The 12,026-nt window shown below is 42.9% G+C and overlaps 1 protein-coding gene across 4 annotated transcripts in view; it reads left to right on the top strand.

The window, feature by feature from the left end:
- LOC132834373 (multiple C2 and transmembrane domain-containing protein 2-like) overlaps positions 1-12,026 on the top strand; it is a 521,106-nt gene that overhangs the window by 440,268 nt on the left and 68,812 nt on the right. The window contains exon 20 of one of the 4 annotated variants that reach the window (XM_060853215.1): positions 11,244-11,374. The exons of the other annotated variants lie outside the window; for them this stretch is intronic. Within the exon in view, the coding sequence (XP_060709198.1) occupies positions 11,244-11,339 (96 nt within the window). The 3' untranslated portion in view covers positions 11,340-11,374. Of the gene's footprint in view, positions 1-11,243; positions 11,375-12,026 lie in introns of those variants that run through there. 4 annotated transcript variants of the gene reach the window in all.

Below are 12,026 nucleotides of genomic sequence, written 5' to 3'. Positions count from 1 at the left end.
CCCTTTAGCTGAGTAATCTACAAGCTCTGGAGTAGCCTGTCTTCACTTCTCTCTCCTTATTTCACTTTCCTCTTGAAGAGACGCTTCTGATAACCTGACTCTCTGGCCAAGCTTTTTGACATTGTCCTAAACTGTGAAGCTTCCTGATACTGTTTATTATGGTAAAAGGGTGCTAAATAAGTGCAACTTGTTTGTTTAATTTCTGTCTGAAAGTTAACCCACATAGAATATTCAGTGCTTCATTGGTGGGGGTTGGGGAGGGGATGGGGGTTTATTGTTGGGAAAGTTTGGAGGGGTGGATGGTGGCTCAATGGTTAGCGCTGTTGCCTCACAGCACCACACACCTGGGTTTGATTCCCACCTCTAATGACTTCTGTGGGGAGTTTGCACATTCTCCCCGTGTCCGTGTGGGTTTCCTCCAAATGCTCCAGTTTCCTCCCACAGTCCCAAAGATGTCCAGGTTAGGTGAATTGACCATGCTAAATTGCCCATAGTGTTTGGTGCATTAGTCAGGGGTAAATGTAGGGGGATGGGTCTGGGTTGTTTACTCTTCAGAGGGTCGGTGTGGACTTGTTGGGCCAAATGGTCTGTTTCCACACTGTAGGGAATCTAATCTAATCTAATCTTCCCTCAGTCCACATATGCAGAAGTATAAACTGAAGGGATATGAATAGAATAAGGTTTTTGTAGCCATAAAATGCAACCCCTTAGAGTCATAGAAATGTACAGCATGGAAACAGACCCTTTGGTCCAAGCCGTCCATGCCGACCAGATATCCCAACCCAATCTAGTCCTACCTGCCAGCACCTGGCCCATACCCTCCAAACCCTTCCTATTCATATACCCATCCAAATGCCTCTTAAATGTTGCAATTGTACCAGCCTCCATCACTTCCTCTGGCAGGTCATTCCATACACATACCACCCTCTGTGTGAAAAAGTTGCCCCGTAGGTCTCTTTTATATCTTTCCCCTCTCACCCTAAATCTATGCCCTCTAGTTCTGGACTCCCTGACCCCAGGGAAAAGACTTTGCCTATTTACCCTATCCACGCCCCTCATAATTTTGTAAACCTCCATAAGGTCACCCCTCAGCCTCCAATGCTCCAGGGAAAACAGTTCCAGCCTATTCAACCTCTCCCTATAGATCAAATCCTCCAACCTTGCCAACATCCTTGTAAGTCCTTTCTGAACCCCTTCAAGTATCACAACATCTTTCCGATAGGAAGGAGAGGTTTGCTCTTTCAACTGTAATGGAGATTTCAGAGGTCTGAGCCGGTACATTTCCATTCTTGGTAACTTCTGACCCAAATGAATTTCATTGATGCACTCCCATTTGTCATGAGTCAAAATCGACTTCATCTTCCTTTATAAATCACTGCAGTGCGTCAACAAAGAAACCCTCCTAGTATAATTGTTCAGTTATTTCCCAATAATTAAAAAAAAATCTGAACACTGAATTGCTCCAAGTTACACTTTGGAAAGTGTGAACTTGCATTCTTCTTGTAATGCAGATGGAATACAAAATGCTGGTGAAAGCCTCACAGAGGTTTATCAGGATTGAGTTCAAAGGCCCGCCTCTTTTCTTGTCGTTCCAACATGGCTTTTTGGGGCAGAGTGGGTGAGACCTGCAGCTAAGTGGCAGTGACTCCTTTAAACCCACAGCATTGGTGAAAATCACAGAGTGCACGCAACGTATTGATTTATTTCTGCTTGATCACTTATCAGAAGAGTGAATGTCTGTGTAGATTCCCCGAGGTCTTCACTGTAAAAATAGACGTACTGTTTCAATTCAAAAAACCCGAAGAACTGCAGATGCCGGAAATCAGAAACGACCACAGAAATTGCTGGAACAAACTCAGCAGGCCTGGCAGAATCTGTGGAGAGAAAATAGAGTTAATGTTTCGGGTTCAATGATTCTTATTCAGAACTCCATCAGACATGCCACATAAATACAGTAGCTACAGGAGCAGGTCAGGGGCTAGGGTGACTGTGGTGAGTAACTCACGTCCTGACACCCCAAAGCCTGCCCACCATTTACAAGGCACGTGTCAGGAGGGTGGTGGAATGCTCCCCATTTGCCTGGATGGGTGCAGCTCCAACAACACTCATGAAGCTTGACACCATCCTGAACAAAGCAGCCCACTTGATTGGCACTATGTCTACAAGCATCCACTCCTTCCACCACCGACGCTCTGTAGTAGCAGTGTGTATTATCTGAAGATGCACTGCAGAAATTCACTAAAAAGATCCTCAGGCAGCACCTTCCAAACCTATGACCACTTCCACCTGGAAGGACAAGGGCAGCAGATATATGGAACACCACCACTTGCTTAAATCTGTTTAGAATTTCAAGTTTTTTGTCAGATGTATTTTTACAAGAAAAAAACAATGAGAAGTGTTCTAAGTCGCTCGAACAATGCTGCCTATATTAATGACAGAAGTCATGGTAAAATCACAAGTTACAAAACTAAATATAAGATAGAATTCATCAAAGTTCATTTAAAGGCTCCTGGTCTCAAAGATAGCCAATCAAGAGATGATAGCCACAGCCGAACGAGAATGCTTCTGCCTGGTGTACGAGGGTGGAAGAGAGTATAACCTGATTGATCACTCTGCCCCAGTGAATTGCTTTTCCCACTTCAAAGCTCACCAGATCTGGGAGCTGAAGGTCCCCTTCCACTGTCCTAATGAATGAACAGTTATGTAGCACCCATCACATAAGAGAATCAGCTTATTAGACTGTGGTCAAACAAAATTTGACAAGCTCCACAATTGAAATGGTTTTCAACAGTCTTACAGAAGAGAATGATAGGCAAGCAGAGACGCTTAGGGGAAGGAATTCCAATTCACGTTGACAGCTGATTCTGTGGCCATCATCGGCAAAGCAGTGAAAATCCCAAAGGCTGGAATTGGAGCAGCAGAGGGATCTTGGAAGATTGTAGAGTGTTGTAGTAATAAGGAGGAGTGGGGCTGTGGAGGAATTTTAGAAGCGCGGTGTAATTTAAAATTTGCAATGTTTCCAAACTGAGCAGTGGTCAGCAGCAGAATTTCCAATGAATTGAAGTTTCTGAAAATGTGCTATAACGACACGTCCAAATGAGCAGCAGTCAAGTTGATCAGCTCAACTTTAAATTGGTCCCATTTGGAACCATGAGTTTAGAAAACAGACGTGAACTGTATTTTGAAACCAATTTTAAAGCTCATCTTGTCTTCATTTTCTCAGTAGCAATAGTTCTGGCATTATATTAAATAAAAGTCTAAAAAGTTGCATTTAGGTGCTCTGCATCAAAGAATAGTACACAGAAATGGTTTGTTAAGCATTGCATCCGTTACATTTTGATAGGACCATTCGAAAAGCAACTCTTGGGTTTTAGTTTCATTATAAACAAAGCCATGTTACGTAATTGTCTCAGAAACCTGTTTCATCAAATTCTAATTTCCTGTGAGCACCAGAAGATGCTCACACACCAGCGGTGATGCAGTGAGGGTTAAAGTGTAATCAAGAACTGCAGATTGAGTCAAAATCAACTGTGGTCCAGAATAGCTCAACACATAATAACGTTTGAAAGACAGTGTCCCAGTATTCCTAATATTTGAAGATGGTGGGAGAGAAAGCTCTTCAAGGAGATAACAATGATTGAGGAGGGGAATGTGGGGGGCTCACAGTCAATACAGGAAATTGGAGCCACAAATAAACTTTGTTCAGCTAATGCTACGTTTGATGATTAGCTGTCCTGAATGTAAAAGGAGTCAGCTGCGTCGGCGTTGAAAATACCCAGCAACCGTTTCCAAAAAAACGATTCAGTTTTTACTTTGTGACACAGTGCAGGAGGTTAGTGCCCTTTTGCGTTTTTTTCCCCCGAAAGAAGAAATGTGTTTTATTAAATCTAAAGACGGAGCCCTTCTGGCATACTTTATATATAGCAGATGCCATTTCTGCTTTTTTAATCAGTCCTCGAGGGGAGAGCTGTTTACCATTTATAAACATACTGTTTAAGACAAAAACAAAAGACCAGCACAACTCCCATTTGCCTAAACTATGAATCTGAAATGACGCACAGTGTTTAATTACCAAAACTCCCAAACACTCTCTCAATATTATGCAGAAGATAAAAGTTCATTTGTTCCCACTGGCTCATCGTCAATGCATATTTTTCTCATGGATTTTTTTTTAGCATTTCGTTTAAAGTAAGCCAGGCTGGAGTCTTGAAGCTGGTTTCTGTCAGCTTTGAACTGTCAGAGCTTGCATTTCTGTGCAATTAGATCACTGCAGCATCTCCATCCCAGAAAAGAAAATCCGCACCAACCGAGCTTTTCCCAGTCACGTTGCCAGGCCTGGGCCTACGTGACTACTTCCCCGAAGGGATCGCGGCGAGGGTGGTGCCATGATGCCCACACTCGAGTAGGCTCCGAGGTCTCAGTCACCTCGGCGGCAGGGCGTGTTACCCTCGCTCACTGAAACCAGCCTGGGAAGATTGTAATTATTCAGCGTGCAATATTGTTATAGGCTGGCATCTCCCCAGTGAAACCATGAAGATTCAGCAGCGTTCTCATGAAAGCTGGAACAGTGACCTTGAAAACAGCAATAAATAAACTGTTCATTTAAAAACCGCAGCAAAAAAGTATATCAAAAATCAACAATGATTTAGTAACTAATTAGAATTTTGTTTCGAGGCGCTGCCTAATTTCTAATGGGGACAGTAATTCCAAACAGTATTTGCTGTACAGTTAACCTCTATTAAGGTGCAGTCTCTACAGCATGAGCTGGATTCTAATTTGCTATTTTTGTGCCTCTGATTTTTTTGCCTTTGATGCTGCTGGCACATAGTAATCCATTGGGGTATAAGTACAGTGCCGATGCGGCTAAGTACTGCATCGATGTAGAGTGAGGATTTGGGAGACTTCATGGCTCTGCCAGATTTGTACATCAGCACTGCGCTTGAGTTATTGCCCGACAGAACTGGCTGCCTCAGTGGAGGGGGAGTCGGAGCCAGCACCAGAATGGAAGCACAAGGGGCTTAAAACATTTGTCAAACGGTGCAGCTGGGGAGGGGTCCGATTGGAGAAGGTGACACACAACAGTTTGGCCAAGAGCCCCGTCAAAGGGGCAGAAGTTGCCTGGCTCAGTCATATTCCCATGTGACCAGTTCACCATCCCACCAGCCAGAGGAACTCCATCCAGGGCTGTAGCTTGATGTCCATGTTGAAGTCAGGCAAGAGTGGTTCCAGTGTCTCCCAGCTCACTGGGACAAAGATTGGGAAGAGTCACAGAGCTGTACAGCATGGAAGCATTCTTCAGTTCAACTCGTCCATGCCAACTAGATATCCTAAATTCATTTAGTCGCATTTGACCCATATCCCTCTAAACCCATCCAGATGCCTTTTAAATGTTGTAATTGTACCAGCCTCCACCAATTCCTCTGGCAATTCATTCCATGCACGCACCACCCTCTGTGTAATAAAGTTGCCTAAGGTCCCTTTTAAATCTTTCCCCGCTCACCTTAAACTAGAGGGCATAGATTTTGGACTCCCCCAACCTGGGGAAAAAAAATTAACTATTCACCCTATCTGAGCTCCTCATGATTTTGTAAACCTCTATACGGTCACCTCTCAGCCTCCAACGCACTATGAAAAATAACCCCAGCCCATTCAGCCTCTCCGCACAGCTCAAACGCTCCTTGTAAATCTTTCCTGCATCCTTTCATGTTTAACAACATCTTTCCTATGACAGTGAGACCAGAATTGAAAATCGTGGGTGATATTCCAAAGCTGGAGACCCGGGGAAGAGTGCAATGATGCCATATCCAGTTGAGTCAAGCTGTAAAGTCTATGGAGACAGAGAGAGAGAGAGAGAGAGAGAGAGATCTGGTAAAGAGAGGTAGACAGGGAAGGTTGGAAGAAAATGAAGTGAGAGAGAGGGATTAGAGAGAAACACAGCAGTCCTGATGTTTTCAACTTCACCATTTGACAACTGTGAGCTGTGTGAGAGAGCTAGAAGAGTGTTCCCCCTCTGCTGTGTAAATGCTATACTTCAATAATTCCCAGAACCGTACTTGCAGCCCACACAAACTCCACACGTCCAGGCAAGCACTCAGCAAAAAGCGATCAAAACCTCTGTTCCCTCGATCATTGCCCGAGAAACGTTGTCGGAATTCTATCAAGCCTCCTCCAGCCAATCATTCTCATGTTACAGGAGGCTGTGAATATGTGCTGAGGTAAATACTGGCTCAGAAATTAAACTGCTGTTCTGCACTATATCTCCAAAAAATCTCTGCAACCAAGTATTGATTTTTTTTCCCCCCTTTTTTCCACCTTTAATTCTTATCCTGATGACTTTTCAGGTTCCTTCTGTCATCCAATAATTTGTCCCTTTCCTGCTGCTGGCTTTTGGCCCTCCACACCTATCAGCATGCCCTCTTCAATTTTCGCTGTGTTCTCCCTCCCATAAACTGGATTGAAATAAAGTGCCAAATCTGTGTCCTGTTGTGGCCTCAAAGCTCGGCTTCAGTCTGCCGTATTGCAGTGTTTGAAATGTTGCATCCCCCTTAATAAATGTTAGATTCTTTTGAAGTAGTCAATGCTGCATTCACAGCACTGGAGTCTATTGCCCTTTCACAATATGACTTCAAGATCTATCCCTTTTACCAAGCACTTGCCCTAATACTGCCTAATCTTGCTAGGTATTACAGTTTATCAGATATTGATCCTGTGAATTGTCTTAAGATATTTCATGACATAAAGCATGTTATCGACTTTGTTATTGGGACCAGAGTTTTCGTTGCGTCATTTGTATTTCTAGAGAATAGTAACAGTCATGTGACAGCATTCTGCACAAGTGGCAACATTGGTTATCAAGTCACGGTGGCCTCCATTTCATTCTGAGCTACCCTAGGTAACCTCTGCTGATCTATAAAATTCCCTGGAATGGTTGCCACTGTTATTTATTTAGTTCTGCCTCCTTCTCCTCCTTTGGATTGAAGAACCAAAAGGATTGCTGATATCATAGAGTGGCAAAGTAGACTCCTCTTCCCTTCATGTCTGTGGTGGCTCTCGATAAGGGCATCACAGCTAGAACCACACTCAGCATAGCCCTGTAAACTTTTCCTCTTCTGCTAATTATGCAGTTTTCTTTGAATTAGCTCCTCCACGCCCTCGGGCAGTGCATCCAGACGCCAGTTATTCACTGCATCAAGAAGATTTTCCTCATCTCATCTATGGTTCTTTTGCCAATGAATTGGCGTTCCAGGTTTACAACACTTTGATCAATGGGAACAGTGACTTCTCAGTTCAGACTCATAAGTCTCTACATGTCCTCATGTCTGAGCAGATCAGCTCCAGTATCTCCAGTCTATCCTCAGGAATGACACCCCGTTCATCCCTAGAAAGATTCTCTCAAATCTGTTCGACACACTCCCTAATGTGCTTGCACCTTCTGAAAATGGACTCAATACTGCAGTTTAGTCCCAGTCAGTGTTCGATAAATGGTCATCATAACTTCCTTGCTTTTCTACTGTGCTTTTTGATTTATAACCTTACAGTGTGGACTTTCTCTGTCCTGTATTTTTGTAGAATCAGTTAATAAATCCTTTCCAATCATGGAAAGGAAGACCACTCAGTGCTGAAAACCAAAAAAAGTGCTGGAAATCACAGGGGTCAGATGGCAACCATGGAGAGAGAGCAAGCTAACTTTTCGAGTCTCGATGACTCATCTTCAGAGCTGGCTGCTGCCTGACCCACTGTGATTTCCAGCATTTTTTGTTTTCCATACAGATTCCAGCATCTGCAGTGATTTGTTGCAAGACCATTCAGCAGGTAGACTAGCACTGACAAAGAGATGATGCAGCACAAGAAGCTCATTCTGTAGATTATCAAACGCTGTCACAACCACTGTGGATAATACTGTGTAGGGAGGAAGTGAGGTCTGCAGATGCTGGAGATCAGAGCTGAAAATGTGTTGCTGGAAAAGCGCAGCAGGTCAGGCAGCATCTAAGGAACAGGAAATTCGACGTTTCGGGCATAAGCCCTTCATCAGGAATGAGGAAAGTGTGTCCAGCAGGCTAAGATAAAAGGTAGGGAGGAGGGACCTGGGGGAGGGGCGATGGAGATGTGATAGGTGGAAGGAGGTCAAGGTGAGGGTGATAGGCCGGAGTGGGGTGGGGGCGGAGAGGTCAGGAAGAGGATTGCAGGTTAGGAGGGCGGTGCTGAGTTCGAGGGAATGATACTGTGCATTCAGGCAAGGCTGATTCCTTGATGCATTTTGACAATGTTATTATGGACGTACTGCTTAAACGTTTCACATTGTAAAAAGTACCCAGATTAATCTTTTTATAAGTCTTTTCACTATAGTGTTTTCATTGCTCTCCAAAGGGAACAAAACATAATCCTTAGCACATTTTTTTGATTTCCTCATTTCAGCACATGCTTGACAATGCTTCTATAGTCAGTGAGACCCATGGTTCCTATATTGCCTTCTTTACAACACATTGCTTATTTTTTGTTCCTATTATTATTGGAGTCTATGATAATTTAACATGCTTGTGAAGAAACTTGTGGATAAAAGAAAGGGTACAATCAACATAAAAATCTAACATTGATAGTGGTTATTAACTGGAGTCCTAGTTTCATGCTGCTTCTTTTATTAAACTGGGTTTAAGAACTAAAATTACATCATATCATGCCTGGCTTTCATTTTTCCGTCCTTTAATTCTCACAAAACGATAGCATCCTGTAGCGAGCACTTACTTTGGACACTTGCAAATGCAGGGCTCATCAGAGATGTTTTAAATGTCCTGCAGTGTCTTGTTTTGATTACGTTAAAAAGAACACGGTGTCATTTTCAAAGAGTTTGTCACTAAGTAATTGGTGGTGTTTAGAAATTATTATTTTACCTGCATATGTAACAAAGCTTCACTACATTAAACTTATTGTTTGGAGGCAAAGGGAGGGAAATTAACTACCAAAGAATTGTTCCTAAAAGTATGAGCGCATGAAATAGGTTCAGGCTTAGACCATTTAGCTTCTGAAGTCTGTTACCTGATGAAGGAGCGTCGCTCCGAAAGCTAGTGTGCTTCCAATTAAACCTGTTGGACTATATCCTGGTATTGTGTGATTTTTAACGAAGTCTGTTTGGCCATTCATGTTGAATTCCATACTTGCACCTACTTTCGATAAACGTTGGTTCCCCTACCTTAGAAGAATCTATCCACTTCCATCTTAACAAATGTTCAATGATCTCTCCTCCACTGCGTCCTGAGGCAAACAGTTCAAATGCCTGAGAAAAATTTCTCATCCAGTCAATGTGGAGATCGTGGTGATAATGTTGCTTGACTAGTAATCCAGAAACCCAGGTTAATCATAGAGTGATAGTGTCATAGATATGTACAGCACAGAAACAGACCCATCAGTCCAACTTGTCCATGCCGACCATCTTAAATTAGTCTAGTCCCATTTGCCAACATTTGGCCCATATCCCTCCAAACTCTTCCTATTCATATACCCATCCAGATGCCTTTTAAATTGTACCAGCCTCCACCACTTCCTCTGGCAGCTCATTCCATACACACATCACCCTCTGTGTGAAAACATTACCCCTTAGATCTCTTTTATATCTTTCCCTTCTCACCTTAAACCTAAGCCCTCTAGTTTTGGACTCCACTACCCTGAGGAAAAGACCTTGTCTATTCACCTTATCTATGCCCCTTATGATTTTACAAAGCTGTTTAAGGTCGCCACTCAGCCTCCGGTGCTCAAGGGAAAATAGCCCCAGCCTATTCAGCCTCTCCCTATAACTCATACCCTCCAACCCCAGCAACGTCCTTGAAAATCTTTTCTGAACTGTTTCAATGTTTTGAAACATGCATTTAAATCCCAGCATGGCTGAATGGTCTGAACCTATTTCATACGCGCAGACCGTTATAAATGATCCTCTGCTTGTTAATTTTTCTCCCTTTGACTCCATACAACAGGTTTGTCTAATTGCAGGCATGTAACCATTGTCGTAAAAACCCATTTGATTCAGTAATGCCTTTTTGGGAAGGAAATTTGCCATCCTAACCTGGACTAAGCAGCCATATGAGTCCAGACCCATAGCAATGTAATTGATTCTTAACTGCCCTCTGGGCAATTAGGGAGGGGAAATATTTGCTGCAATAGCCAATGACATCTATATCTTTTTGACTTGATTCGATTTATTATTGTCATGTGTACCTAGGCACAGTGAAAGGTTTTGTTTTGCATGCAGTACAGGTAGATCATACCATACAAAGGGAATAAAGGTAACACGAGAAATGTAATGTTACGGCTGCAGAGAAGGTACGTAAAGAGTGAGATCAACAAACAAAATATAATAAATAAGGTTGTTTTTACATTATTCTTAATTGGTTTCTGGAATGTGGCACCAGTGTCTAGACCATCATTTATTGTCCAACCCTAATCACCCTGCAGCAAGTGATGGACAGCTGCCTTCTTGAACTGTTAACCTTTTGGGCTATAGGTACATCCACAGTGCTATTAGGACGGGACTTCCAGGGGTTGACACCCCACAGCAACACTGAAGCAACAACAATATGTTGCCAAGTCATGACAGTAACGGTGGCTCAGCGGTTAGCACCGCTGCCTCACAAGCACCTGAGTCCCAGGTTTGATTCCAGCCTCGGGCGACTGTGTGTAGTTTGCACTCTCTTCGTGTCTGCATGGGTTTCTTCCTGGTGCTCTGGGTTCCTCCCACAGTCCAAAAGATGTGCAGGTCAGGTGAATTGGCCATGCTAAATTGCCCATAGTGATAGGTGCATTAGTTAGAGGGAAAATGGGTCTGGGTTGGTTACTCTTTGGAGGGTCGGTGTGGATTGGTTGGGCCGAAAAGCCTGTTTCCACACTGTATGGAATCTAATCTAATCTAGCTGGCTTGGAGGGCATCTTACAGGAAATGGTGTTCTCACGTATCTGCTGCCCATCTCCTTTGAGGTGGTAGAGCTCGTGGGTTTGAAGGGTGTTGTTGGAGCAATGTTGATGAGTTGCTGAATTATGTAAATTCTTTCCCAGGTTTGGGATGTTGCAGAGCATCTTATCAGCAATGAAGTACTTTTGAAGTGGTGTGATTGCAGTCATACAGGAACGATAGCAGTCAATTTGCACATAGGAAGCTCCCACAAGCAGCAATGTGAACGTTATCCCATTTTAGCCTTATGATTTAAGAAGTAAGCATTAGCCAGTATGCATTGGAGAATTCATCATTCTTTTTTTAGGGAGGACAACTAGAGTTTAACCTCTCATCCAAAGACAGCTGGATCTCAGAACCGGGAAGAAGCAAAAGCACACTGGGCAGTTTGCGCTGCTTCTGAAGACAAGAGGAGATGGATGACAAGCAGGAAGTTTTTTTTTGTTTTGGCACCATTTCATAACCATCAACTTTTCCAGTCCAGTGTAGCAGCCCATCTATGTTGCTGAGATTTTAATAGTAAATTGTTATATACTTGGTTTAATCTATGCTAATTTTGAGCTGTGCAATTAGATCTTTTATACACTGGACTGGGATAACATGGAAGAAACTTGTTTTTCTGACATAACAAAGTAAAATCCTTATTATTGATAACTCTATGATTTCGGTCTCTTTCCATGGAAACTGTGCAGTGCATTTTCAAAAGAAAACCATTTTGATCTTTCAGTTCTTATTTCCTGTGTTTGCAACCTGGACAATATCTTCTCCTAGTTATAATTTCCTTCAGCTCTCCCCTACTATTATGACAGCAGGTTTTCATGTACCTTTTGCAAATTGTTTTTCCATATTTAACCAGGATATTATTCCCTTCTGTATCAGCTCTCCTCTGTCACAACAGCTGCAGCTCAATTGCTAGCATCCTTGCCTCTCAGTCTGTAGGTTGTAGTTTCAGCTCCCACTCCAGAGACGTGAGCATTGAAAAGTAGACTGCACTCTGACAGAGGACTGAGGGGAGTTGCAGACTTTCAGGTGTGATGTTAAACCAAATAATTCCTCTGCTCTCTCTCAGGTAAACATTTTTTAAAAAAAA

The sequence above is a fragment of the Hemiscyllium ocellatum genome, chromosome 39 (genome assembly GCF_020745735.1).
Source record: "Hemiscyllium ocellatum isolate sHemOce1 chromosome 39, sHemOce1.pat.X.cur, whole genome shotgun sequence".
Classification (NCBI taxonomy): domain Eukaryota; kingdom Metazoa; phylum Chordata; class Chondrichthyes; order Orectolobiformes; family Hemiscylliidae; genus Hemiscyllium; species Hemiscyllium ocellatum.
This window is presented reverse-complemented; position numbering and strand designations above follow the sequence as displayed.